The 27,227-nt window shown below is 35.5% G+C and overlaps 1 protein-coding gene across 2 annotated transcripts in view; it reads left to right on the top strand.

Annotated features, from left to right (window-relative positions):
• HELZ (helicase with zinc finger) overlaps positions 1 to 27,227 on the top strand; it is a 274,664-nt gene that overhangs the window by 108,747 nt on the left and 138,690 nt on the right. For both annotated transcript variants that reach the window (XM_027872722.1, XM_027872721.1), the window contains exons 11-12: positions 10,083 to 10,350; positions 11,303 to 11,636. In XM_027872722.1, coding sequence (XP_027728523.1) covers positions 10,083 to 10,350; positions 11,303 to 11,636 — 602 coding nt within the window. The remainder of the gene's footprint in view (positions 1 to 10,082; positions 10,351 to 11,302; positions 11,637 to 27,227) is intronic.

The following is a 27,227-nucleotide window of genomic DNA, read 5'->3' as shown; positions in this document are numbered from 1 at the left end:
TGCTCCTATCCTGCCATTGTGGAGAAAGATAGACTGTGGTAGGGCAGAGATTGGGTTACAAAGTTCTTGATGCTGACCACTAGGGGAGGAGACAGTGAGTTGTATGTGCCTAGTGCGTTAACAAATTGGGTGTTAGTAACTTTGGAGGAGGGCCTGTATATCTAAATATAATATAAACCCTCTTCATTTCTTCAATATGACATTTTGGAAAAACGTGACCAATGTTATTATATTCAAATAAAATAAATTAAAACTTCTCTTTCTGCTGCTTTGGTCCCAGGCAAACACTACTTTTGCACAGCACATTGTCCCTCACCCTCACTGAGCACTTTTTCAGGTTGCTAGCTGCCCCCAATATGATGGGACCAGGTGTCCTCAGAGTTGGTTTGGTTGGAAACGTTGTCCAAAATGGGAGTTAAATTCCATCAGAAGTCAAATGCCAGAATGAGAGATCAGTATTCAAGAAGTAAGAGATAGTTGAAAAGAACTTTGAGAAGAAAGCTCAAGTTTTTTTGTTTAGTAAATGTGATTTGAGTATTTTTTCTCTCTTTCCAAGGTAGACTTTTTTTTCCTACTTAGTAGTATTTTTTTTTCAAATTACATGTAAAGATAGTTTTCGACATTCACTTTTATAAGATTTTGAGTTCCAAATTTTTCTCCCTCCTTTCTTCCACACCCCCTCCCCAAGATAGCAAGCAATGTGATAGAGGTTATACATGTACAATCGTATCATATTTCCACATTAGTCATGTTGTGAAAGAAGAATCAGAACAAAAGGGAAAAACCACAAGAAAGATAAAAAACCAAAAACAAAGTGAAAATAGTATATGCTTCAGTCTGCATTCAGAATCCATAGTTCTTTCTCTGAATGTGAATAGCATTTTCCATCATGAGTCTTTTTGAATTGCCTTGGATCATTGTATTGCTGAGAAGAGCTAAGTCTGTCATAGTTGATCATAACACATTGTTGCTGATACTGTGTATAATATTCTCTTGGTTCTGCTCACTTCATTCAGCATCATTTCATGTAAGTCTTTCCAGGTTTTATAGCACAGTAGTTTTCCATTACATTAATATACCATAATTTGCTTAGTCTTTCCTCAGTTGATGGGCATCCTCTCAATTTCCCATTCTTTGCCACCACAAAAATATTTTTTGTACATGTGGCTCCTTTTCCCTTTTTTATGATCTTTTTGGGTTACAGACTTAGAAGTGGTATTGCTGGATCAAACGGTATGCACAGTTTGATTGCCCTTTGGGCATAGTTCCAAATTGTTCTCCGGAATGGTTGGATCAGCTCATAACTCCATCGCCAGTGCATTAGTGTTCCAATTTTCCCACATCTTCTCCAACATTTATCATTTTCCTTTTTTGTCATATTAGCCAATCTGATAGATGTGAGGTAGCATCTCAGAGTTGTTTTAATTTACATTTCTGTAATTAGAAGAAAGGATAGGGGCAGCTAGGTGGAACAGTGAATAGAGCTTCAGCCTTGGAGGTGTCAGGAGGGGCCTCAGACACTAGACACTTACTAGCTGTGTGACCCTGGGCAAGTCACTTAACCCCAACTGCCTCACCAAAAAGCAAAAAAAAAAAAAAAGAAAAAAAGGATAAAGATGACAAGACACTTTATGTGATTGATTAAAGTAGTTCCAAACAACTTATTATGACAAGTTGGAAAAGTAGGATGAAGGTTAGGATTCAAACCATTTCTTAGAGAAGTTTAACCACATGTGTGCATACAGAGGCCAAAAACAGCTCAGAAACTCCCTGAGCCAGCAAGAACTTGGTTTCTTTGTCAAGCTGAGGGACATAGCAGCTAAGGAAAACAGCATTCTAAATGAATGCAAGTTCAATTACAAAACAATATGCAAAAAAAAAATATAAAAAAAAAATCAGATCACCTTACAAACCAGCAAAAAGTTATTAAAGAAAAAATAAGCCTGTATGAGAAGCAACTAAATTAGGTAATCCTAAGAGCATTTGTAAATGAAATCAGGAGGAAGAAAAGAGTAATGATTTGAAATGTTATTTGTAGGCAGTCCTTAAAGGGAAAGCTACCTAGAGCCTAGAGCTAAAACCTTTGGATATAGTCAGCTTCAAAAAAAAAAAAATAAATAAAAAAAAAAATTGATGCTTGCCCCGCAGTCAGTTCCCGATATTCATTTTACATGTAAGCAAGAGATGTCTGGGCATTCTAGAAGGCTTTGACGTCTTCATTTCTTGATTCTGAATCATATTTTTCAATGTAACTTTTACTGTTTTTCCCTGTACCCATTTTCATATTGATATTGGTGAGTCTCCAAGTATATATTGTTTTAATTTGGAGGATCTTGTCAAGTCATAGAACTTTGCCATTTCATCTTCAGCAATGATGTTGGTACATAAACTATAATTATCTTCATGTGATTTGCTTGCCTGAACACTATAAGGCAAGATGACCAAGAGTACAATGAAATCATGTTTCTTGTTCCTTTCAATTCAATTTAACAAGCATTTATTAAATACTTACTGTTTGCAAGTATGTAATGGCAGCTAAGGCACAGTGAAGAGAATGGGCCTCGAGTTGGGAGGACCTGAGTTCTTATGTGGCCTTGGATACTTACTAGATATGTGACACTGGGCAAGTTGCTTAACTTCTGTCTGCCTTAATTTCCTCAATTGTGAAGTGAGAATTATAATAGAATCTACCTTCCAGGGTTGTTGTGAGCATCAAATAACATCATATTTGTAAAATACTTAGCACAGTGCCTGGCACATCCTAAGTGCTTAATAAATCCTTTCCTCCCTTCTTTATTCATTCCTCCCTTCCTCCCCCTCTCTGTCCTTTTTTTTTTGTCCTAGACACTTGGGATGCCAGGACACAAATGAAATGATATTTTTCCTCAAGGGGCTTGCAGTTTATTGGGTAAAACATATATAGATAAATTCAAAATATATACACAGCATAGAATTTTCCCCATGGAAGATACTAACTACTGAAGCAGAGTGAATCAGGATAGGCTTACAGTAGGAAATGGCACTTGAGCTGAACTTTGAAAGAAGCTAATGCAAGCAGGTGTGTGTGTGTGTGTGTGTGTGTGTGTGTGGTTAAGGGGTTGGAGAGTGTATTGAAGGTGTAGAAGACAGCCTATGGGAAGGTAAAGAGAAATAAGATGGAATATTATAAAAGGCAGACAGTTTGACAGAAACATAGAATATTAAATTGAAGCCATATTGTGAAGGGCTTTAAAAACCACAGAGGGATTTGTCTTTTATCTTAGAGGCAGGAGGGGGAGCCACTGCTTCTTGAGCAGGGGAATAATACGGTCATATTTGTACTTTAAGAATACCACTTTTAGCTTTGTGGAACATGAATTGGAGAGGGGAGAAATTCAAAACAGGGAGACCAATGAGAACGGTATTGATTTAGTCCTGATGAGAGGTGATAGGGACCTGACTATGAGAATGGAAAATAAGTGGACCAATGTGAGAGATTTTGTGGAGAAAGAATTAACACTTGGAAACTGATCAAATGTTGACTGTGAGAGAAGCATAAGGGTCAAGAATGACTCCAAAGTTATTTCACCTAGGTGGCTTCAAATATTGTTGACTTTCAACTGAAAGAGGGAAGTTCAGAAGAGGGGAGAGGAAGACTTTTGGGGAAATATAATGAGTTCTGTTCACGTATGTTAAATTTTAGATGCATGAAGGCCATCCATTTGGAAATGGCAAATAGATGATGGCTATGCAAGGCCAGAATTCAGGAGATTGGGGCTGAATATGTAGATCTGAGAGTTTTTTGCATAGAAGAAATAGTTAAACTCATGGGACCTGATTGGGGTAGGGGAGGGTGGATCATGGGGAAAGAGAGTAGAGAATCTAGTACAGAGCTATGGGGAACATCTATTGTAGGAGTTTGCAAAAGAATGATAAACAGAAAACAGTCAACTCCATCACTTCCTTTATGAGCCTCTCCTAGGCAAACTTGTGTGCTGTTCTTCTTATTTTTCAGAATTTTATTTGAAGCCTTTTTAAAAATAAATTTTTATTGGTAACTTTTGTTTTTACATCACCTACATTTCCAGATATCTCTATCTCTTCCACCCCAGAAAGTCATGATTTATAACAAAGAATAAAAAAAGGAAAAAAAAAACCCAGTTTGGCAAAAGTAACCAACACATCAAAAAGTCGGTTACCCTACACTGTATTTCATGTCCATTGTCTCTTACCCCTGCAAAGAGAAGGATAGGTGACATCTTGTCTTCTTTAGTCTTTGGCACCAAGCTTAATCATTATAATTTCAAAATTTCAATTATTTTGTTCTTTTTTTTCCCCATTTATATTTTTGCAGTCATTGGGTATATAGTTTTCTCTGATTCTGCTCACTTAAATTTAATTTCTTTTGTTCCTGAATGATTTTCTGATATACACTTCTTTCTTCCCTGTCACCTTCTTTCCAATTAATTGTACCCTCCCTTATAACAAAGAAAAGCAGTTAAGCAAAACCAGTGGGCAGAGTAACTGAATCAAAGAACATTGACAACATTCTTCACTGGTAGTTCCTTTAATCTAGGGAAAGGTAGACTTTATAGTGAATTGGGCACTAGGCTTAGAATGAAAAAGACATGGGTAGCTAGATCCCTCTTTAGCTACTTATTAGTTATATGCCCCTAGTTAAGTCACTTAATCTCTCTGTGTCTCATCTCCTTGTCTATAAAAGAAGAGGGTCAGGCTTAGAGCCTCTGTGGCCCCTTTCAGCTCTAAATGTGTAATCCTGTGTTCTTTTCTGCGAGGAGGAAAATGTTTTTCATCATATGTTCTAGTGCATCAAAATTAGTCATTTTTACTAAATAGAGTTTTGTTGCCTTTTAGTATTATTTTTGTTTTTATTATTATAGTCAACACAGATATTGCTCTCCTGATTTTGTTAATCTTATTCTGTATCAGTTCATATAAATCATTCTAAGCTCCTCTGAATTCTTTATATTTGTGATTTTTTTTTTTTTAACAATATAGCCATTCCTCCAATCAGTGAACACTTAACTTTATTCTCAGTTCCCAATTCTATGACAAAAAATGCTACTCTGGATATTTTGGTATATATGGCCCCTTTCTTTTCTGTTTTTTTCTTGGAATGCAGGACCACTAGGTCATAGGATCATAGATCTAGAGGTGGAAGAGACCTCAGAAGCCAACTTGTCCAGATCTCATATTTTACAAATGAGGAAACTGAGGCTCAGGGAGGTTAAATGCCTTGTCCAAGGTCACATGGGTTGTAAGGATCAGAGGCAGAATTTGAACCCAGATCTTCTGATATCAGAGTCTGTCCTTTCCACTTTGTCATACTGTCTCCCTGATGTAGGTATAAGCAGTTTAATGACTGTCCTTTCATTTTATCTACTACTTCATTATGTTTTGGGGTTTCAATGTGGATGTAGTTCTTTATCTCCAATAGTGGGTCAATGTATTGGTCACCAGACAAAGATTACTTATTAAATGTTTTACTAAAGTTAGTCTAGTGTTCATAGATGGCCAAAAAGTTTTGCAACTTTTAGTTGCTCTGGCCTGTTTCCCACTGGAAAAATGGAAAGCAGATAGTAGAGTGGATTAAAAACCAGAATTCTACAATATGTTGTTTGTGAGAAACACTTGAAGCAGAGACACACAGCATAAAAATAAGGGTTTGGAGCAGAATCTGTTATGCTTCAGGTGAATTAAAGAAAGCAGGGATAGCAATTATAATCTCAGACAAAGTAAAAACAGATCTAATTAAGAGAGCTAAGGGGGGAAACTACATTTTGATAGAAAATACTGCAGACAGTGAAGTAATATCAGTACCAAATATATACACACCAAATGGTATAGCATCCAAATTTTAAAGGAAAAGTTGAATAAATTACAGAAGAAAATAGGGAATAAAACTGATTAGTGGAGGAACTCAACTTTTCCCTCATAGAACTAGATAAATCTAACAAAAAAAAAAAAGTAAGAAGTTAAGGAGATGAATAGAATTTTAGAAAAGTTAGATATACTTGACCTCTGGAAAAAATGAATGATAATAGTAATGAATATATCTTTTTCTCAGTGGTACGTGGCCCTTTCACAAAAATTGACTATGTATTAGGGCATAAAAACTTCACAACCAAATGCAGAAAGGCAGAAACATTAAATGCATCTTTTTCAGATCATAACGTAATAAAAATTACATCCAATAAAGAGCCACAAAAAAGATTAATTAAAAATTGATTGGACACTAAATAATGTAATCTTAAAGAATGAATGGGTCAAAGAACAAATCATAGAAATAATCATTAATTCCATTAAAGAGAATGACAACGAGACAACATACTGGAATTTTTGGATTGCAGCCAAAACAGTATTTAGGGAAAGATTTATACTTAAATTTTCTAGATGCTTACATCAATAAAATAGAGAAATAGATTAATTAATTGGGCATACAACTAAAAAAAACTAGAAAAAGAACAAATTAAAAATCTCCAATTAAAAAATCAAATTGGAAATCCTGAAAATTATAGGAGAGATTAATAAAAATTGAAAGTAAGAACAGTATTGAACTAATAAATAAAACTAAGAGCTGATTTTATGAAAAAACAAAACAAAACAAAACCCAAACCAAACCAATAAAATAGATAAACTACTGGTTAATTTGATTTTAAAAAAGGAAAGAAGAAAACCAAATTACCAGTATCGAAAACAGAAAGGGTGAATGCACCACCAATGACAATGAAATTAAAGCAAATATTACGAACTCTTTTGTCCAATTACATGCCAATAAATCTAACAATCTAAGTGAAATGGATGAATATTTACAAATAAAATTAAAATAATAAATTGCCCAGATTAACAGAAGAGGAAGTGGGATACTTAAATAATTCTATCTTAGAAAAAGAAATTGGACATGCCATCAGTGAGCTTCCTAAGAAAAAAATCACCAGGAACAGATGGATTCACAAGTGAATTCTACTGAACATTTAAAGAATGACTATTTCAAATATTATATAAGCTATTTGGAAAAATAAGCAAAGAAGCTGTCCTTTTACATTCCTTTTATGACACGAATATGGTGCTGATACATAACAAGCAAAAACAGAAAGAAAACTACAGACCAATTTCCCTAATGAATATTGATACAAACATTCAAAATACTAGCAAGGAGATTAGAGAAATATATCACAAATACACTGTGACCAAGTGGGATTTATACCAGGAATCAAGGGCTAGCTCAATCTTAGGAAAACTATCAGCATAACTGACCATATCAACAACAAAACCAACAGAAAAATCATATGATTATCTCATATTCCTATTAAAAACATTAGAAAGCATAGGAATAAATGGAACTTTTCTTAAAATAAATTTTATCTGTCCAAAATTATCAGCAAGCCTTATCTGTAATGGGGATAAGCTAGAAGCTTTCCCAGTAAGATAAGGGGTGAAGCAAAGATGTCCTTTGTCACCTCTATTATTCAATAGTGTACTACAAATGGCTAGCTCTAGCTATTAGAAAGGCAAAAGAAATGAAAGGATTTAGAATGGGCAATGAGAAAACAAAACTATCATTCTTTGCAGATGGTGTGATAGTATACTTAGAGTACCCTAGAGAAACAATGTAATCTAAGAATTAAGGATAATATAAAGATCTGCTGATAGAAATTGCTTATGAAGAATAAGACAAATGTGTGTATACATACATACCTGTATGCTCATAATACATATTTATTAGAACTTATCCAAATGTATATAAGTATATATATATATTTATTTATTTTTGTGAGGCAATTGGGGTTAAGTGACTTGCCCAGGGTCACATAGCTAGTAAGTGTCCAGTGTCTGGTCTGAGACTGGATTTGAACTCACGTCCTCCTGACTCCAAGGCCAGTGCTCTATCCATTGTGCCACCTAGCTGCCCCTTATATATAGATATTTAAACACACACGTTTAAATATATCAGGAATGTTCATTAAGCTGTTTGGAAAAATAAGCAAAGAAGGTGTCCTTTCACATTCCTTTTATGACACAAATATGGTGCTGATACATAATGAGCAAAAACAGAAAGAAAACTACAGACCAATTTCCCTAATGAATATTGATACAAACATTTAAAATAAAATACTAGCAAGGAGATTAGAGAAATATATCATAAATACACTGTGACCAAGTGGGATTTATACCAGGAATCAAGGGCTGGATCAATATTAGGAAAACTATCAGCATAACTGACCATATCAACAACAAAACCAACAGAAAAATCATATGATTATACTGAAACTTATTTAAAATAGCTACTTAAAACACTTCTTTAATCTGAAACGTGCTTCTTTTTCTTTGATGATATTCCTTTTTTGTTCAAAAAAAATTTCAAAAAATAATTTGAATCTTGAAGAGCAGATGTACATACATACACTTATGTATGGTTGAAAAAAAAAACTGGATTGGGTTTCACTTCTGTTTCTATTGTCTGTATGTCCTTGGCTAATAATAGCAAAAATTTATGTAGCAATTTAAAATTGTCAGTTCTTTCTTTATATTATCTTATTTGAGCTTTAGAACAACCCTGTAAAGTTGGTACTACAGATATCTTTCTCCTCCATTTTACATATGAAAAAACTGAGTCTCAGCGAGGTGAAATTTTTGTCCATGGTCACATAGCCATTGTGTCATAAATGGAATTCAAAGTGATGTTCAGGATTCAGTAATCTTTTAAGGTATTTTTCAGCTCTAAATATTTTATTACTATTTCTAAAATAATAATTCAATTTGTTACTTGGAGTACTTTTACTACTTATACTCTAGAAAATTTTGATTATGGATTATTTAGTCAGCACATACTTTCGTAGTTAGATCTTTTCCATGTTTATGATATGTAAATTCTAATTATTGGACTGGTAAACTACTAGAATAAATATTAAATATATTGAAATATCAAGTTATGCCATATTTCCTCATATCATACAATATTCCTTACATGAGTTCCCTTATAAGTGAATGGGAATCAGGAAGATAAGAATGCATATTCTACCTCCAGCACATACTAGGTCTTTCATTTTGGACAAGTCACTTAACCTTTCAGTGCTCCATGCAAAACTCTCTTAAGTTATAAATTGTTAATGATCAGTTTTGATCAGCATCAGCAGAAGAAGTTTCCACACTAAGATGTGTCCATGCTGAGGAAATCAGAAGTCTGGGCCTGAACAACAAAAAACAATTCTTCCAGAGATATCAGAACAAATCCTTAATTAGTCATTGGATAGAGTGCCAGGAGAGAGTTCCCATGTCAGGAAGACATGAGTTCAAATCCAGCCTCAGACAGTTACTAACTGTGTGACCCTGGGCAAGTCTTTTAACCCTCATCTATCGTTTCCTCATCTATAAAATGAGCTGGAGAGGGAGATGGCAAACCACTCCAGCTTCTCTGCCAAGAAAACCCCAAATGTATTCCTGAAGAATCGGACATGACTGAAACAACTGAACAACAGCAAATGATATTGTAGCCAACTTAAACTTTTATAAGGCTATATTGAATTTAAATCATAACCAGAATGTTTATCAGAATGTTTTCTGTGACCTATCTTTTAGGAGAATTTTGTTTGAAACAAGTTAACTTACAGACATCTTTATTATGGTTTTATTTTGAACTTGAAGAAGAAAATAGTATTACTATTTATTCTTGTTTTTTGATCAGTTGATCTTCCCACAGTGAGTCAGATAACTGTATGTGGTGGGAAGTGAAACATCTTCTACACCCAACAGATTTTTTTCTTGCTGCACTAGATAACTGTTTCCTGCATATCAGAGTTCTGTTTTAGGGACATTTCTCAATTCATTCTTAGTTTTATAATTTTTAATAACTTTGTGGCACGCCTACTGTCTCTTTAGATTGCTGTTTTCTTCATTGTCTTATTGTTAGATTAGAAGTCTTTTATAGCTGGGAAAAAAACTAGTGAGAGGTGCAGGTTAAGCAGGAATGGAAGAATTCTGTCTTTAGCATGTAAAATAAAATTAAAGGAAAATAAAAGACATAGAATTTAAGGATATTAGTGCTATGACTATATATAAGTTTGTTTTCCTTTTCTTTTTAGATCTTGAATACCTAATGCATGCAAGGCAACAACTACTAACGACAGCAAAGCGCTGGGATTCCGCTTCTAAGACTATTATAGATTTTGAGCCTAATGAAACTACTGATTTGGAGAAAAGCCTTCTTATTAGATACCAAATTCCGCTCTCCGCTGATCAGCTATTTACACAATCTGTTTTGGACAAATCATTGACAAAGACTAATTATCAGTCCCGGTTACATGACTTGCTTTATATTGAGGAAATAGCACAGTATAAAGAAGTTAGCAAGTAAGTAATCATCTAAAAATATTTTTCACTTACTGTTTGTCTCATGATACTAGGACTTATTATGTGGTAATATAAATGACAGGTAATGCAATAGGTGTTCTATGTCCAGTAGTTATGTTTTATATTTAGATAAAATGATATGGACCATGAATTTTGAAATGTAATTATGGGAATAAATATATTTTATGCAGAGTTTTCTTTTTAACTAGAACCTTATGTTAGGTATTATAACTTTTTTTTCAACTTTATGGTATCCTCTATGATGTAACATTATCATTAATGGACACTTACTGAATGTCTAAGATGATATCCCATGTTTTGAAGGCAAATTCAGAAAAAGAAAAGCAAGAGAATTTTTTTTTTTGGGGTGAGGCAATTGGGGTTAAGTGACTTGCCCAGGGTCACATAGCTAGTAAGTGTCAAGTATCTGAGGCTGGATTTGAACTCACGTCCTCCTGACTCCAAGGCTGGAGCTCTATCCACTGTGCCACCTACGTGCCCCAGAAAATATGGAGCTTTTTTTTTAGCAAAAGAAAATGTTAAGGCATTTTGTCCCACCATATATGAAGTTTAAGTATTTTCTGTTCTTTGAAAAATTTTTAATTCAAAATTATATATAATATATAATCTTCATTTTAAAAATTACATTTAGTTTAAAAATGTTCCGTAAAATACTCTATTAGACTACTCATATTCCCTGTCTATCATGACTGAGTGTGCATTCACAAGTACTACTCATTTGGGAGTTATTCTTTTGGTGTTTGGTGTCCAACTTAGATTGAAGGCGAAGAAATATTGAATACTTTATAATTCAACAGAGTAGAATTGTTATGAAGTTTAATGTTTGCTATGTTTGTATTTGATACATGTTGCCTTCCCTTTCTCCCTTTCAGAATTTTCTGAATTTTTTTGGTGTAAAATATTTAAATTAACTTTATATTTTCTGATTTAGGTTTAACATTAAAGTGCAATTGCAGATTGTAGCAAGCTTCATGCTCACTGGGGTTTCTGGAGGTGCAAAGTATGCTCAGAATGGACAGCTTTTTGGTCGCTTTAAGCTCACTGAAACTCTTTCTGAAGACACTTTGGCTGGAAGACTGGTGATGACCAAAGTCAATGCTGTTTATTTATTACCAATCACTAAAGAGAAATTAGTACAGACCCAGGGAACCAAAGAGAAGGTTTATGAAGCAGCTATTGAAGAAAAAACAAAAGACTATATTTTCTTGAGGATATCCAGGGAATGCTGTGAAGAACTTAATCTTCGAGCTGATTGTGAAATGCAGGTATGTTTTGAAAAAGCTGCTTGCAGGTTATTTGTGTTCTCATTCCAGTAGTAGTTCTTCCTTTGATTGTTTTGACTTATTTTGTGTGTATCTACCGCAAGTAAAGCTATAATTAACTTCGAAGGTCAATGGGAACATTAGTGATATGAGAATTGGGTAGTCTGTTAAGCCAGTAAAGCTTATAAGAATTTTAATTTTTTTGTATCGAGTGTGCTTTTAAGAATCACAGGTATTTTGATTAAAGTATAAATAGTATTAGAAAAATAATTGAAAGGAAAATGGTTTAAAAAGCCTTCAGTAAATAGTTTCCATTCTTAATAGATACATATATTGTCATAGGGCTGGAAGAAAATCTTGATCTCTTGAGATAATTTCCTTTTCTCAGGTAAGTGAATACTTTAATGAGCCATAACTGTAGTGAGTAGTTGTTTTAAAAAGAATAATGCCTTGCTGATCCAGTGCTTACTAATACTAAATTGATGTATAAAATTAATGTTTTTAAACTAAAATTAAAGGTGAAGTTATGTTTTAAGAAATCCGTGGTATTGCTGGAATATTTTCATTACAATAGGACATTTTGTAGGATCAAAACGCTTTAGTGGTCATCTAGTCTAAACTATATTGTAATAGAAATTTCTTCTACAACAACTTCCCTTTCTTTTCTGCCCCTACTCATGTCAAATGTGACTATCTGTCACCTACAGTATTCACAAGTATCATAGAGGGTATCCTAACTCATTTGAAGCTTGGAGACTGGGGGTCCATGGCATTGCAATTACTAGGTCTTCATTTTCTGTCTCACCTGAAACCTTGCTTCCAGTGCTGTCCCTGAAAGCTACTTCAGAGGATATACAGAAGCTAGGGCCCCATGTTTTAGACCTTGTGGACTTATATTCCCTTTAATTTGTTTCTCTTCGCTCTTCTGATTCCTTACTATGTTGTGGAGGAGATCATGGGGTCTCAGATCCTACACCAGTGGAGTGCAGGTTCTATTTGGGTTTAAGGCTTTGAGTACAGTTTTGGCTCTAGACTATGCTGTCCCAGCACCAGAATAGCATAGTGTGAAGGGTAGAAGGTTGACCATTAGGTGATAAATATTTTGGTCATTGTGACACATGAAATATGTAAAAATACAAAATGACCTTTTCCATCCACAGTGAATGGTGTCAGAGTAGTTGAAAAGGGGCAGAGAGTGTGAAAGCTCATATAATTCTTAGACTATCTTCAAATATTAATTTAACCGTATTCTTAATAGTCAGTCTTCATCTAATGACTTAATGCTTTTTTGGAGGAATGAACCACATCCATATGGATATTCTCTTTATAAATGAAACCGAAAGTCAAAGTAGTTAAAACTAAATGAAAATATGGTTTTTAGGTTCTCCTTGTGGAGATGAATAAAGGAATTGGTGGAGTTAGTTTCATTGTGTACCCAAAGTTAACAAGAAACATCAATTCATGGGAAATTTGGTCATCTCACCTTGCAGTGCTCATGATGAACGTAAGCAAACAGACTACAGTGAAGATAATTGCACCTTATGTACCAACATCTGTTTAGAGGATGAAGAAGTAGTGAAAGTCTATGAAGAGCTTGACAAGATCCTCCAAAGTGTACCTTGATACTTGGTGACTTCAATGTGAAGGTGGGAAAAGGGGAGGATGGCAAAAATCATGCTGGAAAATATGGTTTAAGGTCAAGAAATTTAAAAGGCCAAAGGCTGATAGACCATTCAGATACCTCTTTCCTGAGTATCATTAACCCTTTCTTCTAAAAGAACTAGAAGGCACTGGATATGGTGAGCACCTTCAAACGTCACAAAAAATGAAACTGGCTGTGTTTTAACAGGAAACAACTTGGTATCAACGTGGGAGCTATTTCAGATTCAGTTGTCTTTGTACAGTCAGAACTAATTAGAGCAAAGGTCAAAGTAAATAACAAATTAGAAGAAAGGATAAAGATGAAAAGATGGTATTTCATGTGATTCAGAAAATTTTATTGCTGTCCAGAAATTTTTTTTTGTTTTGATGCCATTTGTTTTTACTTCACATTCATTTCCAAATATAGCCCTCTTCTCCTACCTAGTGTCCCTTACATCTTAGTAAGGTGGACACATTATGTCTAATAGCGTAGGGAAGTTTTCTATACTTAAGATCCTCCCATTGTTCAACTGAAAGGAGGGAGAATTAATGCCTTTGTTTTTTTATACCACAGCCATTTCCCTGATATACCATTCCCCTATTGACATTTTCCCTTTTATCAAAAATGATTATGAAAATTAAGCCAACAAAACCAACCCTCACATTTTTGTCTCACCCTTGACCAGTTACATTTTTACTTGTTTGTTGTATTTATTGAATGCAATTTACATTACTGTAGTCATTGTGTATATTGTTCTTGTTGAAAAAGATTGTTTTCTTGGTTCTGCTTACTTCGTTCTGGTCTATAAATTCTCCTACATTTCTCTGAATTTTTCATATTCAGCATTTCTTAGGTCATAATAGTATACTATTACATACCACACTTTGTTCAGCCATTCACCAATCAGTGGACTCATACTTTGTTTCCAGTTTTTTGTAACCACAAAAAGCACTTCCTGTAATTTATAGCAGTATCATTCCAGTCTTCTTAAATTATCTCTGGACTCAGAAAAACAAGAAATGGACAAAAATAAGAACATTGCTTGTTACCATTTCTTAGACAAGTTTAAATGATGCAAAATTTCATCAAAACAAGGAAACCAAAAGTGCACATAAACTATCTGAGCTAGCAATCTTGCCAAGCAGAGAAATGTGGTAGCCAAGGGCAATACAGGTTTATATACAAGTTCACTTTCAAAAGATTACAGAGAAAGATGATGAAAGAATATAAGCATTATTGTCTCAGGAAACTGCAAAATAATAGAGGGGGAAAGAACTTGGCATTTGAAGTATAAGACAGATCATCTTGAAAGCATCGTAGATGAAACTTGAAGGAGGACAACAAATAGATGTGAAATGAACAGTTCTGCCAACACTTCCCTGGCAGTAATTCTGATCAGTAATGATAAGCTGTTTGACTGCATTTAACCTGTGTGATGAAGTGACAATGGTACTTAAGGTAAATTTGGTAAGATTTGCTGTATTTGACCAAACACAAATAGAAGAAATCTGTGCTGGAGTATACAGAATTTTTAAGACACTAAAGAATTTTTAATTATCTCTAAGAAGAAAAGGTTCTACAAAAAGAAAAGAAAACAGAAGGTCAATGTACAACACTGTTACCATAAAATGGTGGCTGGGAAAACATTAACTATTGATGCCTGTCTTCTCATCTCTATGAAATCTTCATGAAAATAAGACTTTGCAGGCATTTAGAGGGTATCCTTTATTAATACGTTAGAAGAGAACAGGAATGTTTTTGGAGGTGATTTTTGACAGTAGACTACATTTTCACAGCCATGCAACTGACTGAGAGGTGGAGATAGTATCAGGTAGATAATATCAGGTTCTACTGTGTCAGTTATTTGTTGATTATGTTCCCCACACAAAACAAAACAAAAACCAAAGCAACAACGACAAAAAGTGTTTAACTTGGTTGAACAATGGCAGCCTTAAAGACTTAAAATAAGATGGCTCCCATTCATATATTTAAATTATACAAGATCTTAATTCAGGTATGATTATGGAGATAACTTTGTACAGCAGCTTATTGAGCATGAATATTAAGGTAAAAACACAGAGACTCAAACATGTGTTCAGTAATATGATGGCAGATGTCCTGCCTAAAATCCAACTAGAAGAAAGTTTTCCTACTGATAATGAAATTCCCCAGCTGATGTTTGCAGATGACATTGTGCCAATTGTTTGGAACACACATGTGTGTATCTATATATCCAAATACCTATCTATACATATCTTAGAAAACAGAATGGAATTTAGTAGACATTCAGTAAGTTTAAGATGATAAAGTTGTAAGGCATTGGCATCATTTGTCCCCTCTCCTACACTCAACATGTTTAAGGTGTACAATGTACTTTTCAAACATTCTCATTTAAGTCTCACAATAACCCCATGAGATAGGTACTATAGGTATCATTATCCCCATTTTACAAATGAGGAAAACTAAGGCTCAGAGATCTAACTAGTAAATGTCCATTGTGGAATTTGGGTTCAAGTATTCTTGACTCTAGATCCAGTACTTTATCCACTATGATTTGCTGCCTCTCATGGTAGTGATAATGTCTGAAATTTTTTCCCCAATTATTTGGTATCCTTTCTTCTTCCAAATATCTTGAAAATTGATCCCATATTGATCTCACTGGTATTATCTCCAGCATAGACCTGCTCTCCATATACTTGGTCTAGCACAGCTTTTGTTTTGGTCTTTATTTTCTTTAGTGCCATTTCCACTTTGTCACATGGTACATCATTGACCATGATTTTAGAGTCCAAAGAGTGGTTATCAATGATGAAGAGAGTATTTTGTTATATTTTGTGTTGACAGTGATGACGAGAATATTTTGTTAGGGTAATCTTGACAGATCTTTTATTTATTTTTGCCTTTATTGTTCTCTTTTCAGTTTCAGCTTTAATGCCTATGATTATCTACTTTATGGGTGTCTTGCCAAGCTTTCTGTTAACTTGTTTTTCCACCTAATTCCTCTCGTTATTTTAACTGATGACATTCATAATGCTTTACCATTCATCTTTTTAGGATTTTATAAATAGATTTAGATCTAAACCAGTATTGTTCTTGCCTGGCAAAGAGATCAAATGTTTGTTGGCCAAGGTGGTTCCTATCCTCTTTTGGTCTTCCTATTATATAAATTAATTTTATGTTAATTGAAATTCCTTTGGAAATAGTTCTAATCTACATCAATCTTTTATTTTGTCCATTTCCCATTTTTAGACATCAAAAACTTGTTAAATAGGTTAGGATATAGTTTTAATTTTACACCATATCTCATTTTTATTCTTTTTTCCAATTTAATATTGATTTTGTTCTTTGCTCTAACAAATTGATGGTTAGACTGCAGACAGGTAGTAGATTCAAAAATGCCTTTCAATTTTGTAACCAGTTGTTTTCCATCTCTCAAAACAGAATGAGTTTTATTTTTGTGATGTGACTGAGTGCTATCCATGGGCCAGTGACTCCTCACTCTCTTCATGAAGAAAATATTTGTTATATATAGGGCTGAGGCTTCTGTGTAGTCTGTAATATGAGGATTGGCTTTTCTTGTTGTATATTCCTGAACCATATTTTCCAATTTATTTTTTTTCATCTACCCTTATCTCTGCCTGCCTTTGCATTGACATTATAATGCATTAAAATATATATTTTATGTATATATATTAATTTAGTATGGAGGGTCTTACTGAGTTTTCTAGCTTCTCATCCTTTTCAAGAGATGTTAGTTCATAAGTGGTATTTATTTATTTTTTCATTTATTTATTTTTTTTCTCTCTGAATAACTTTATTATCTATTCTGAGACATAGGAGACTCTGGCATAGGACTGCCCAGCATGGCATGCCCACATCAAAGAAGGTGCTTTGCTCCATAAGCAAAGCAGAATCTCAATAGTACAGAGGAAACGTAAGATAAACAATTGTAGAAATATCTCCATCCCAAATATTCAAACAGACTATTTTTGCCCGACCTTGGAGCCTTATAGTAGAGCCTTCTTTTTTTTTTTAATTTATTTTTTTTATTTTTAGTTTTTAAGATTTTGAGTTCCAAATTTTCACCCCATCTCGCCCCTTGCCCCACCCCAAGATGGCATGCATTCTGAATACCCCTTCCCCTAGTCTGCTTTCTCTGCTATCTCTCCCCCCCCTCCCTTTCTATTTTTCTGTAGGGCAGGATAGATTTCTATACCCCATTTCCTGTATTTCTTATTTCCCAGTTGCATGTGAAAACATTTTTTTTTTAAACGTGTTTGTTTTAAACTTTGGTTTCCAAATTTTCTTCCTTCCTCCCTCCCCACCCACCCTCGTTGAAAAGGCAAGCAACTCAATATAGGCTGTACTTGTGCAGTTATGCAAAACACTTCCATAGTAGACATGCTGTGAAAAACTAACTCTATTTCCCTTAATCCTATCCTGCCCCCCCATTTATTCTATTCTTTGTTTTGACCCTGTCCCTCCTCAGAAGTATTTGCTTCTGATTACCCCCTTTGCCAATCTGCCCTCCTCTCTATCATCCCCCTACTCTCTTGTCCCGTTCCCCTCCTATTTTCCTGTAGGGTAAGACAGATTTCCATACCCAATTGAGTGTGTATGTTATACCCTCCTTAAGTCAAATCCTATGAGAATAAGATTCACTCATTTCCTCTCACCTTCCCCCATTTCCCCTCCACTGTAAGAGCCTTTTCTTTTCTGTTTTTTTTGTGAGATAATTTACCCTGTTCTACCTTTCCGTTTCTCCTTCTCCTAGTATAATCCTCTCTCACCCCTTAATTTTATTCTCCAGATATGACCCCTTCATCTTCAACTCACCCTGTGCCCTCCATCTATCTATCTATCTATCTATCTATCTATCTATCTATCTATCTATCTATCTATCTATCTATCTATCTACATACATATAATTTTTTCCCTCCAACTACCCTGATGCTGACAAAGGTCTCATGAGTTACAAATATCATCTTTCCATGCAGGAATGTAAACAGTTCAACCTTAATAAGTCTCTTATGATTTCTCTTTCCTGTTTACCTCTTCATGTTCCACTTGAGTCTTGTATTAGAAAGTCAAATTTTCTATTCAGCTCTGGTCTTTTCATCAAGAATGTTTGAAAGTCCTCTATTTCATTGAATGACCATTTTTTCCCCTGAAGAATTATACTCAGTTTTGCTGGGTAGGTGATTCTTGGTTGTAATCCTATCTCCTTTGCCCTCTGGAATATTATATTTCATACCCTGCGGTCCCTTAATGTAGAAGCAACTAAATCTTGTGTTATCCTGATTGTGTTTCCACAATACTTGAATTGTTTCTTTCTGGCTGCTTGTAATATTTTCTCCTTGACCTGGGAGCTCTGGAATTTGGCTACAGTATTCCTAGGAGTTTTCCTTTGGGGATCTCTTTCAGGAGGAGATTGGTGGATTCTTTCAATTACTATTTTGCCCTCTGGTTCTAAAATATCAGGGCAGTTTTCCTTGATAATTTCTTGAAAGATGATATCTAGGCTTTTTTTTGATCATGGCTTTCAGATAGTCCAATAATTTTTAAATTCTCTCTCCTGGATCAATTTTCCAGGTCAGTTGTTTTTCCAATGAGATATTTCACATTGTTTTCTAATTTTTCTTTCTTTTGGATTTGTTTTACAGTGTCTTGATTTCTTATAAAGTCACTAGCTTCCAATTGCTCTATTCTAATTTTTAAGGAAGTATTTTCTGCAGTAATCTTTTGGACTTCCTTTTCCATTTGTCCAATTTTGCTCTTTAGGGCATTCTTTTCTTCATTGGCTTTTTGGACCTCTTTTGCCATTTGGGTTAGACTATTTTTTAAGGTGTTATTTTCTTCAGTATTTTTTTGGGTCTCCTTTAGCGAGCTGTTAACTTGCTTTTCATGATTTTCTTGCATCGCTCTCATTTCTCTTTCCAGTTTTTCCTCTACTTCTCTTACTTGGTTCTCAAAATCCCTTTTGAGCTCTTCCAAGGCCTGGGACTGATTCATATTTTTCTTGGAAGTTTTGGATGTAGGAGCTTTGACTTTGTTTTCTTCTTCTGGTTGTATGTTTTGATCTTCTTTGTCACCAAAGTAAGATAATATAGTCTGACTCTTTTTGCGCGGCTTGCTTATGATCCCAACCAATTACTTGAGTTTTAAACTCTTTGTTAAGGTAAGAGTCTGTTTCCAGTGTGGAGAATGTACTGTCCCAAGCTTTGGGTGTTTGTACAGCTGTTTTCAGAGATACTTCTAGGGACCTGAAAAGTGTCAGTTCTTCCAAGGTGGTATGATAAGGGGCGAGGTGTTTCCTTTCCACCGCCACAACAAGTTTCACCACGCCAGTGCTCTTCCTCGCCCCAGGACAGCCCCTCAGAACTGTGACCCAGATCCAAGCACAGGTAAAGCAAGAGATTCTTGCCTCAGCCCTGGCAAAGAGATCCTTGCAATCCCCCTCTGATCAACCACTGGATTCCCCCTCAGTCTGTGGGCCTGAAGCTCAGAAGCCAGCTGCTGCCCTTGGGGCGGCTGAGATCCAGCTTCTTCTCTCACCACAGTAACAGACTTTTCTCACTGACCTTCTATGTTGTCTTTGGTGTTTGTGGGTTGAAAAGTCTGTCAGCTGCCACAACTATCCGCGATTCAGTCCTCTGAGGCCTGCTCCAGGGTTGCTGCGGCCTGCGCGCCCACGCCGAACTGCGCTCCTCTCACAGCCCAGTGCGATAAACCTTTCTGATCAGCCATCCAGGTTGTCTTGGGCTGGAACTTTGTTTTACTCTGTTTTTTTTGTAGGTTCTGCTGCTTTAGAATTTGTTTAGAGCCATTTTTTGTAGGTATTTGGAGGGGTTTGAGGGAGAGCTCTAGCAAGTCACTGCTTTCCCTCCACCATCTTGGCTCCGCCCTGTATTTATTTTTACAGTGATCAGTTAGTAAACAAGAATTTATTAAGCCCCTACTATGCACCAGGCACTGTGCTAAACACTGGAATACAAAAAACAGTAAAAACTCCCTGCTCTCACAGAGCTCACAGTCTAATGTAGGGGAGTTAGCATGTAAGCAACTATGTAAAAACAAGATATAGACAGGACAAATTGGAGATAATAAACAGAACGAAGGAACTATTAAGGGGGATTACACAAGACTTCTTGTAGAAGGTGGGATAGCCATTGATACTTGAAAGAATCCAGGAGATTGAGATGTGGAGGGAGAGAATTCTAGGCATAGGTATACTTGCAGTGAAATGTATGGAGTGAGGAGTTGGAGTGTTTTGTGTGAGGAATAACCAGGAGGCTCGTGTCACTGAATCTCAAGCGTATATGGGGGAAAGTTAGATATAAGAAGACTCGAAAGGAGGAAGCCTTTTGGTTATGAAAGGCTTTAAAAGCCAAAGAGAGGATTTTATATTTGACCCTGGAGGTGATAGGGAGTTGCTGGGGCTTATTGAATATTGAAGGATTACATAGTTGGATCTCTTGTTTAGGAAAATACTGATAGCTGAGTGAAGATGAGCTTGAGTGGGAAGAAACTTGGGGCAGGGAGATCAACCAGAAGGCTATTTCTTTAGTCCAGGAGTGAGGTGATGAGGGCCTGGACTAGGGTGGTGGCAGGATCAGAGGAGGGAAAGGGGCATATTTGAGTGATGTTGCAAAGGTGATTGATTACAGGGGTTGTGTGAGAGAGAGTGATAAGTCGACGATGACACCTAGGTTGTTATCCTGGGTGACTGGCAGGATGGTTGTTCCTTTGACAATAAAAGGGGTATGTGAAAAGGGAGAGGTTTGGGAGGGAAAGATAATGAGTTCCAGCTTGAACATACTGAGTTTAAGATTGAGTTTAAGATGTCTACTGGATATTCAGTTTGAGATGTCTAATAGGCAGTTGGAGATGCAAGACTGGAGGTCATCACACAGGTCAGGGCTGGATAAATAGATTTGAAAATCATCAACATAGAGGTGATAATAGAATCCATGGGAGTTAGTAAGATCATTAAGTGAGAGAGTATACTGGGAGAAGAGGGCTCCAGAAGCCCTGTAGGATAGGAATGGTTAGCAGGCATGACCTGAATGAAGATCCAGCAAAGGAGACTCTGAAGGAGCAGTTAGATAGGTAGGATGAGAACTAGGAGAGAGTAGTGTTTGGAAAACCTAGACAAGAGATTATCAAGGGAGAGGAGGTTATCAATAGTGTCAAAGGCTATTCGAGAATGGTGAGGATTGAGAAAAGACCATTAGATGTAGCAATTAAGAAATTGTTAGTGACTTTAGAGAGAACCATTTCAGTTGATTGATGAGATTGGAATCCAGACTTGTAGAAAGTTATAAGAAGAGGAAAAGAAGTGGAGGCCCTTAATATAGACAGTCTTCTGAAGGAGTTTAGTCACAAAAGGCAAGAGAGACGAGATGACAGTGGAGATGAATGGATCAGAGGGTTTTTGAGGATGATGGACACATGAGCATGTTTGTTGGTGGTAGAGAAAAAGGCAGCAGACCCGCAAAGATCGAAGATTGTGAAAGTAGGAATGATAGAGTTGATCCTGGTGATTTTTTTTTTTTAACAAATGCTTATCACGAACAGTGAAATAACAAGATTCCCAGTTGTCTAATGCCATGGTTCTTATTGCCTTTGGACAACAATTAGATTTTCAACTGCATTAATGAGAGTATAGTGATTAGGATGAATGAGGCAAAATAGATTTATGTTCAGTTCTGGCTGCTAAAATTTAGGAATGACATTTAAAATGTATTGTATTTCCAGAGAAGGGCAACCAAAATGTTGAAGGGATTTTAATATGTGTCATATCATTGTGAAATAACTGTGGATGAAAGACTTGAGAAAACTTAAAGACTTCATAATCATGATCTTCCAATATTTGAAGGATTGTTATGTGAAAAAAAGTTGCTTTTCTTGGCCCTGATGACAAAACATGCATTGATGAATAGAACCTAAAAAGACGTGGGTTCTTTGGAGACAGAAACTTCCTAGGAGTTAGGGCAGTTCTAAAATGGAATGGTTTTCAATATGTAGTTAGTGCCTCTTCATTTCAGCACTTCAGTTGGAAACTAGATAATACACACACACACTATTGTATATATAGCATCTTTATCCTTACGTATATGTGTGTGTATATATATGTATATATATATTTATACATGTACAAATGTAAAATATATTTGTATTTAATATATTAAATGTTACATACATTCAACATGTGTGTATGCATATACACGAGTATGTATATACTTGTGAATGCATATACATATGTGTGTATCACAAACACATATAAAATGTGTTCTTCATGATAACTTTGTGAGGCAGGCACTATTATCATAATTTTACAGAGAAAGATCCTGATGTTCAGAGAGGTTATGACCTATCCATGGTACTACAGGTGATAAATGTGGGAGATGTGATTCAAAACCATTTTTCTCCTTACTCTAAATTTAGCGTTCTTTCTACTATACCATGTTTCCGCTTTCAAGTGAGTGACTGCTTGTTGGGATGCTATTTTGGATATTCATAATTCCTATTATGGTTTATCTAGATGACACATAAGGCACCTTCTAGTATATTCAGAGTGCAATATTTGAAGCAAAAAAAAATTCTAGAAAACTTTAATCTTATACTAATATCAGAAGTTTAAACTTTCTGTTTAAAAATGTTCTTTTAAAATTATGAACGTTAAAATTTCCACCGACCAAAAACAGAAAAGGAGGCCTCTATATGAAGCCATGAAACTGTCTCTTATACACTAGTATTAATATTGCCCTACTTGTCTATATCCCCTCACTGACTTCTTTCTGTTCTCTTTTGTTTATTTTCTAAATGCTTTCGTGGCTTTTCTCATTCCTCGTGTTTCTTGGCTTCTTAATAGCATGTGACACAGTTGACCTTCATTTTATGAGTTTCATGACACTGCTTTTTCTTTGTTCTCTCCTTTATGGTCTTTTCTGGCTCATCATCCATATTCCTGTCTCCTAACTGGGCATATCCTAAAGCTCAATATTGAGCCCTCTTCCCTTTGTGTATTTTCTCTCTCTCTCTCTCTCTCTCCTTTTTTTTTTTTTTAATTTTTTGGTGAGGCAGTTGGGGTTAAGTGACTTGTGTAAGGTGTAGTGTCAAGGGTCTGAAGCCAGATTTGAACTTAAGTCCTTCTATGACTCCAGGGCCGGTGCTCTATCTACTGCACTGCCTAGCTGCCCCGTGTGTATTTTCTTTTGATGCACTCATTAGCTCCCGTGAGCTTAGTTATCTCTGTGAAGATGATTGACTCTCAGATCTGTATTTACAGCCCTAGACTCTCTTAACCTCCAGTTCTGCATCACCAGCTGCCAACTTGTTACTTCAAATTGAATGTCTTTTAGGCATCTTAAACGTCTAAAACAGAATTCATCAAACTTTCCTGAGAACCTGCCCTTCTTTCAAACTTCCCTGTTTTTGTTGATTGAAAAGTGAGAGTAAGTAGTCAGAAATGACACTGAGGTTGTGAAGCTAGGATGGTAGTGTCCTCAATAGAAATAGAAGTTTGGAAGAAGAATGGGTTGGGGGCTGTGTGTGTGTGTGTGTGTGTGTGTGTGTGTGTGTTTTAGAATCATTATGTAATATCAGTCATGTAGATCTCAATCTGTTCATTCTTGCTCTTCCTGGAATATTGTCTGGCTCAGCCAAAAAAAAGGAGAAGGAGATGGAGCTCTGACTTATTGTTCATTGCAGAGTCTGCCCTCTAAGGGGGGTGGGGGCTGCCACCAAGTCATCTGTAGGGGAGACAGTGGGGATGCTGGGGGTAGCATTTTCCCAATGGTATTTATGCAGTTACTACTATGGGTATCTTGGTAGTGGTTATACTGAAGGGCCTGTGTACATCAGTTCAGAATGGGGGAGATTAGGAGCTTATACAGTAGATGGAGGTAAAATTGGAGGAGTTTGGGGGGTGGGGAGAGACATTCACAAGTTCACATAGCTAGTAAGTGTCTGAGGTTGGATTTGAACTCCATTCTTCTTGACTCTAGGCCCAGCACTCTAACCATTGTACCACCTAGCCACTTCTAATGTACAAATACATATTGTCTCTCTGGATAAAATATAAGCTTTTTGAGGGTAGGAACCATTTTATTTTTGTCCTTGTATCTCCAGTTTTTAATATAGTATTTTCTGTATAGTAGGTACTTAATAAATGTTTGTTTTTTATTACATAGCTCGAGATTATTGTGAATAAAGTATTTTAAAGGTACTTCATAAATATGAGTTCTCATTATAATGTTTTAATAAATTAGGAATTTTGTCCTTATGGGTGCTTTCTCTGATACAGATGTTAGTACACTACCCTATTGCTTTTTGTCCTGGATTATATCCCTACGTGATATTGTGTAAATTCTCCAAAAAGGATATGTCTGGGATACAGGAGGCCTTGGTATCTGCAGACAAATACCAAAAGAGAAAATGTGTTATAATGGAACAAGAACTGAACTTGGAGTCTGCGAAGAGAACTGGGTTCAAATTCCATCTCTGATGCTAACTTGTTGTTGTATCATGGTGGGCTAATCACTAATTTTCTCTGAGCTTCAATTTCCTCATCTATAAAAGGAATAACAACACCTATAGTACCTACCTCATAGTGATTTTATGAGGATCAAATGAGATATCTCAAGCACTGTGTGTTATGTACATTATTGGCAGATATATAGTATGTATATTGGCATACACATACAATGTATGTACTATCAAAATTGTCATTTTTCCAGTGATTTATAAGTTTTAGAAGGACAGCTACCATTTCTTTTACTTTCTGTCAGAATATTTTGCCATTTCTGGCCCTTTGTGACCATTTTTTCATTTTAGCACTATCTTGAGGAATTTGAGACATAGTAGCAGTCAATAGAACAGTTTGAATGAGGGCTATACATGTGAGTTCTAGGAGTTTTTAAAGGAGAAGACTTGATCAGTTTCTCCTCCTAATTTCATTTCTTTTATTTAATGGCAAAAGTCTCTCTAAATGAATGATATTGAGGTAATTCAGTGCCTAAAAGAAGAAAATCCACATGCAAAACTTATGTATCCAAATGAGATCTATCAAGGGCTAATCTGTAACTGGGCCTGAGGTGGTAGAAATACTATGGTTTTGCAGCTCTGGGCAAATACTGGGATGATGATGTAGCAGCTTCTAAGATCCTGAGATGGCTTCCTAGCTTTCTCCTTTTGTACCTGAAGAGTCCCATCTCTGATATGTGCTAAAGATGCCCCTAATTCTAGAGATTTCTTTTCCAGGGTTACAGAGTGGTAACTGATGCAGAATTAAGGTGTACTATTTGATACATCCACTTTGAGATCTGTGCTTTGAGATCTTTGGGTATTGGAATTGGTTGAATGGACAAAGGAGGGAGAAAAAAAAATAGGGAGAAAAATCTGACTGGCTTTTCCTTTTTAAAAATAATTTTTATTAATATATTTTTTTTACAGCACAGTAATAATTCCATTACATTCATGCACCACGATTTCTTTAGCCATTTCCCAGTTGATGGGCATCTACTTTGTTTATAATTCCTAAGAATTTTACTCTTGGTTTCTTTAGGAATTTGTGTAACCCCTTGTATTCCCTTTTGCTTATCTTTCTGTTAGACTTATCCAAAACTGAGAGAGGGATATTGAAGTCTATCACTATTGTGGTATGTCTATGTGATCTTGTAGCTTAGGTAATGTTTCCTTTATGAATTTGAATGCTAAGGCATTTGGAGTGTGTAAGTTTATTATCGATGTTGGTTTGTAGTCTGTGGTTTCCTTTCACTGTAATAGAATTTCCTTATTTATCTCTTTTTATTTTTTGAATGTTTGTTTTTGCTTTGTCAGTAGTGTGATTGCAACTCTTGCATTTTTTTATTTACTTGGTGTATAGTAAAATTTTTGCCATCCCTTCAACTTTGTTTTGTGTATGTCTTTGTTTTTTTGAATGTATTTCTGGTAAGCAACAGATTGTAGGATTTTATTTTCTTATCCAATCTGTCACTCTTTTACAGTTTTATTGGATTATTTAATCTGATCACATTGAAAGTTATGAAAGTGGTTTATATTTCCTTCTGTTTTTAATATTGAGTTTTTAACTCCCTTCTACTGTAGATACAGTACTATGCTCCTTTAGTTACTTTAATTATTTTCAGGGATCCTATTCCCACTGACTTTCTTCCCCTTACTGCTGACACCCCTCCTCTTATTTGTTACCCTCTTCCCTTCAGGATTTTACTTATTACTTCCTTTTTCTCTCTTGCTTTTTTCTGATACTATAATTTCCCCTCTTCTTTCATCTTAGTCAAGTAGATTTTCCTCTTCTCCTCCCCTTAACTATTCTTGTTCATGAGTTTTTTTAATTATATTTTTGGGTTCCTTTCTAAAAAAAGATTTCTTTCATTGTCTTCATTATCTATCTTCTCTTTCTGTTTATTCTAGACCCCCCATTCTCTGATTCCTGATCCCTTGCTATTCTTGGCTTCTGCATTTATTCACTTCTCCTGTGTTTTTGTTTGGGGTGTTCAAGAGGCAAATAATCTCCTAACTTCAGGTTTTCTTTCTAAAAATGTTTCGAAGACCTCTTTATTATTGAATGCCCATCTTTTTTATTTATGGTTAAGGTTATATTTACTGTTTAGGTCCCCCTGGGATGCATTCTGAACTCCACTGTTCTTTGGAATACATTGTTCCCTTCTTTTGTGGAGGGTGCAGAGTAGTCTTGTATTATTTGAATTTCTTTTCCTTTGTGTTTCTCTTGATCATTTACAGATCTTGTTTCTGAATTGAATTGTTAAATTTAACCACTTGGCATTTGTAGCTTTGTATTTTTTTCTGGAGATAATTTGTGAATTCTTTCAATTGGCATTTCATTTTCTATGCTCAGAAGTTCTGGGATATGCTTTTTCTATTCTTTCCTGCATTATTGTGCTAAGATTTTTTGTCCTGGCATGTTC

This window comes from Vombatus ursinus, unplaced genomic scaffold (assembly GCF_900497805.2).
Source record: "Vombatus ursinus unplaced genomic scaffold, bare-nosed wombat genome assembly UNPS02014801.1, whole genome shotgun sequence".
NCBI lineage: Eukaryota > Metazoa > Chordata > Mammalia > Diprotodontia > Vombatidae > Vombatus > Vombatus ursinus.
This window is presented reverse-complemented; position numbering and strand designations above follow the sequence as displayed.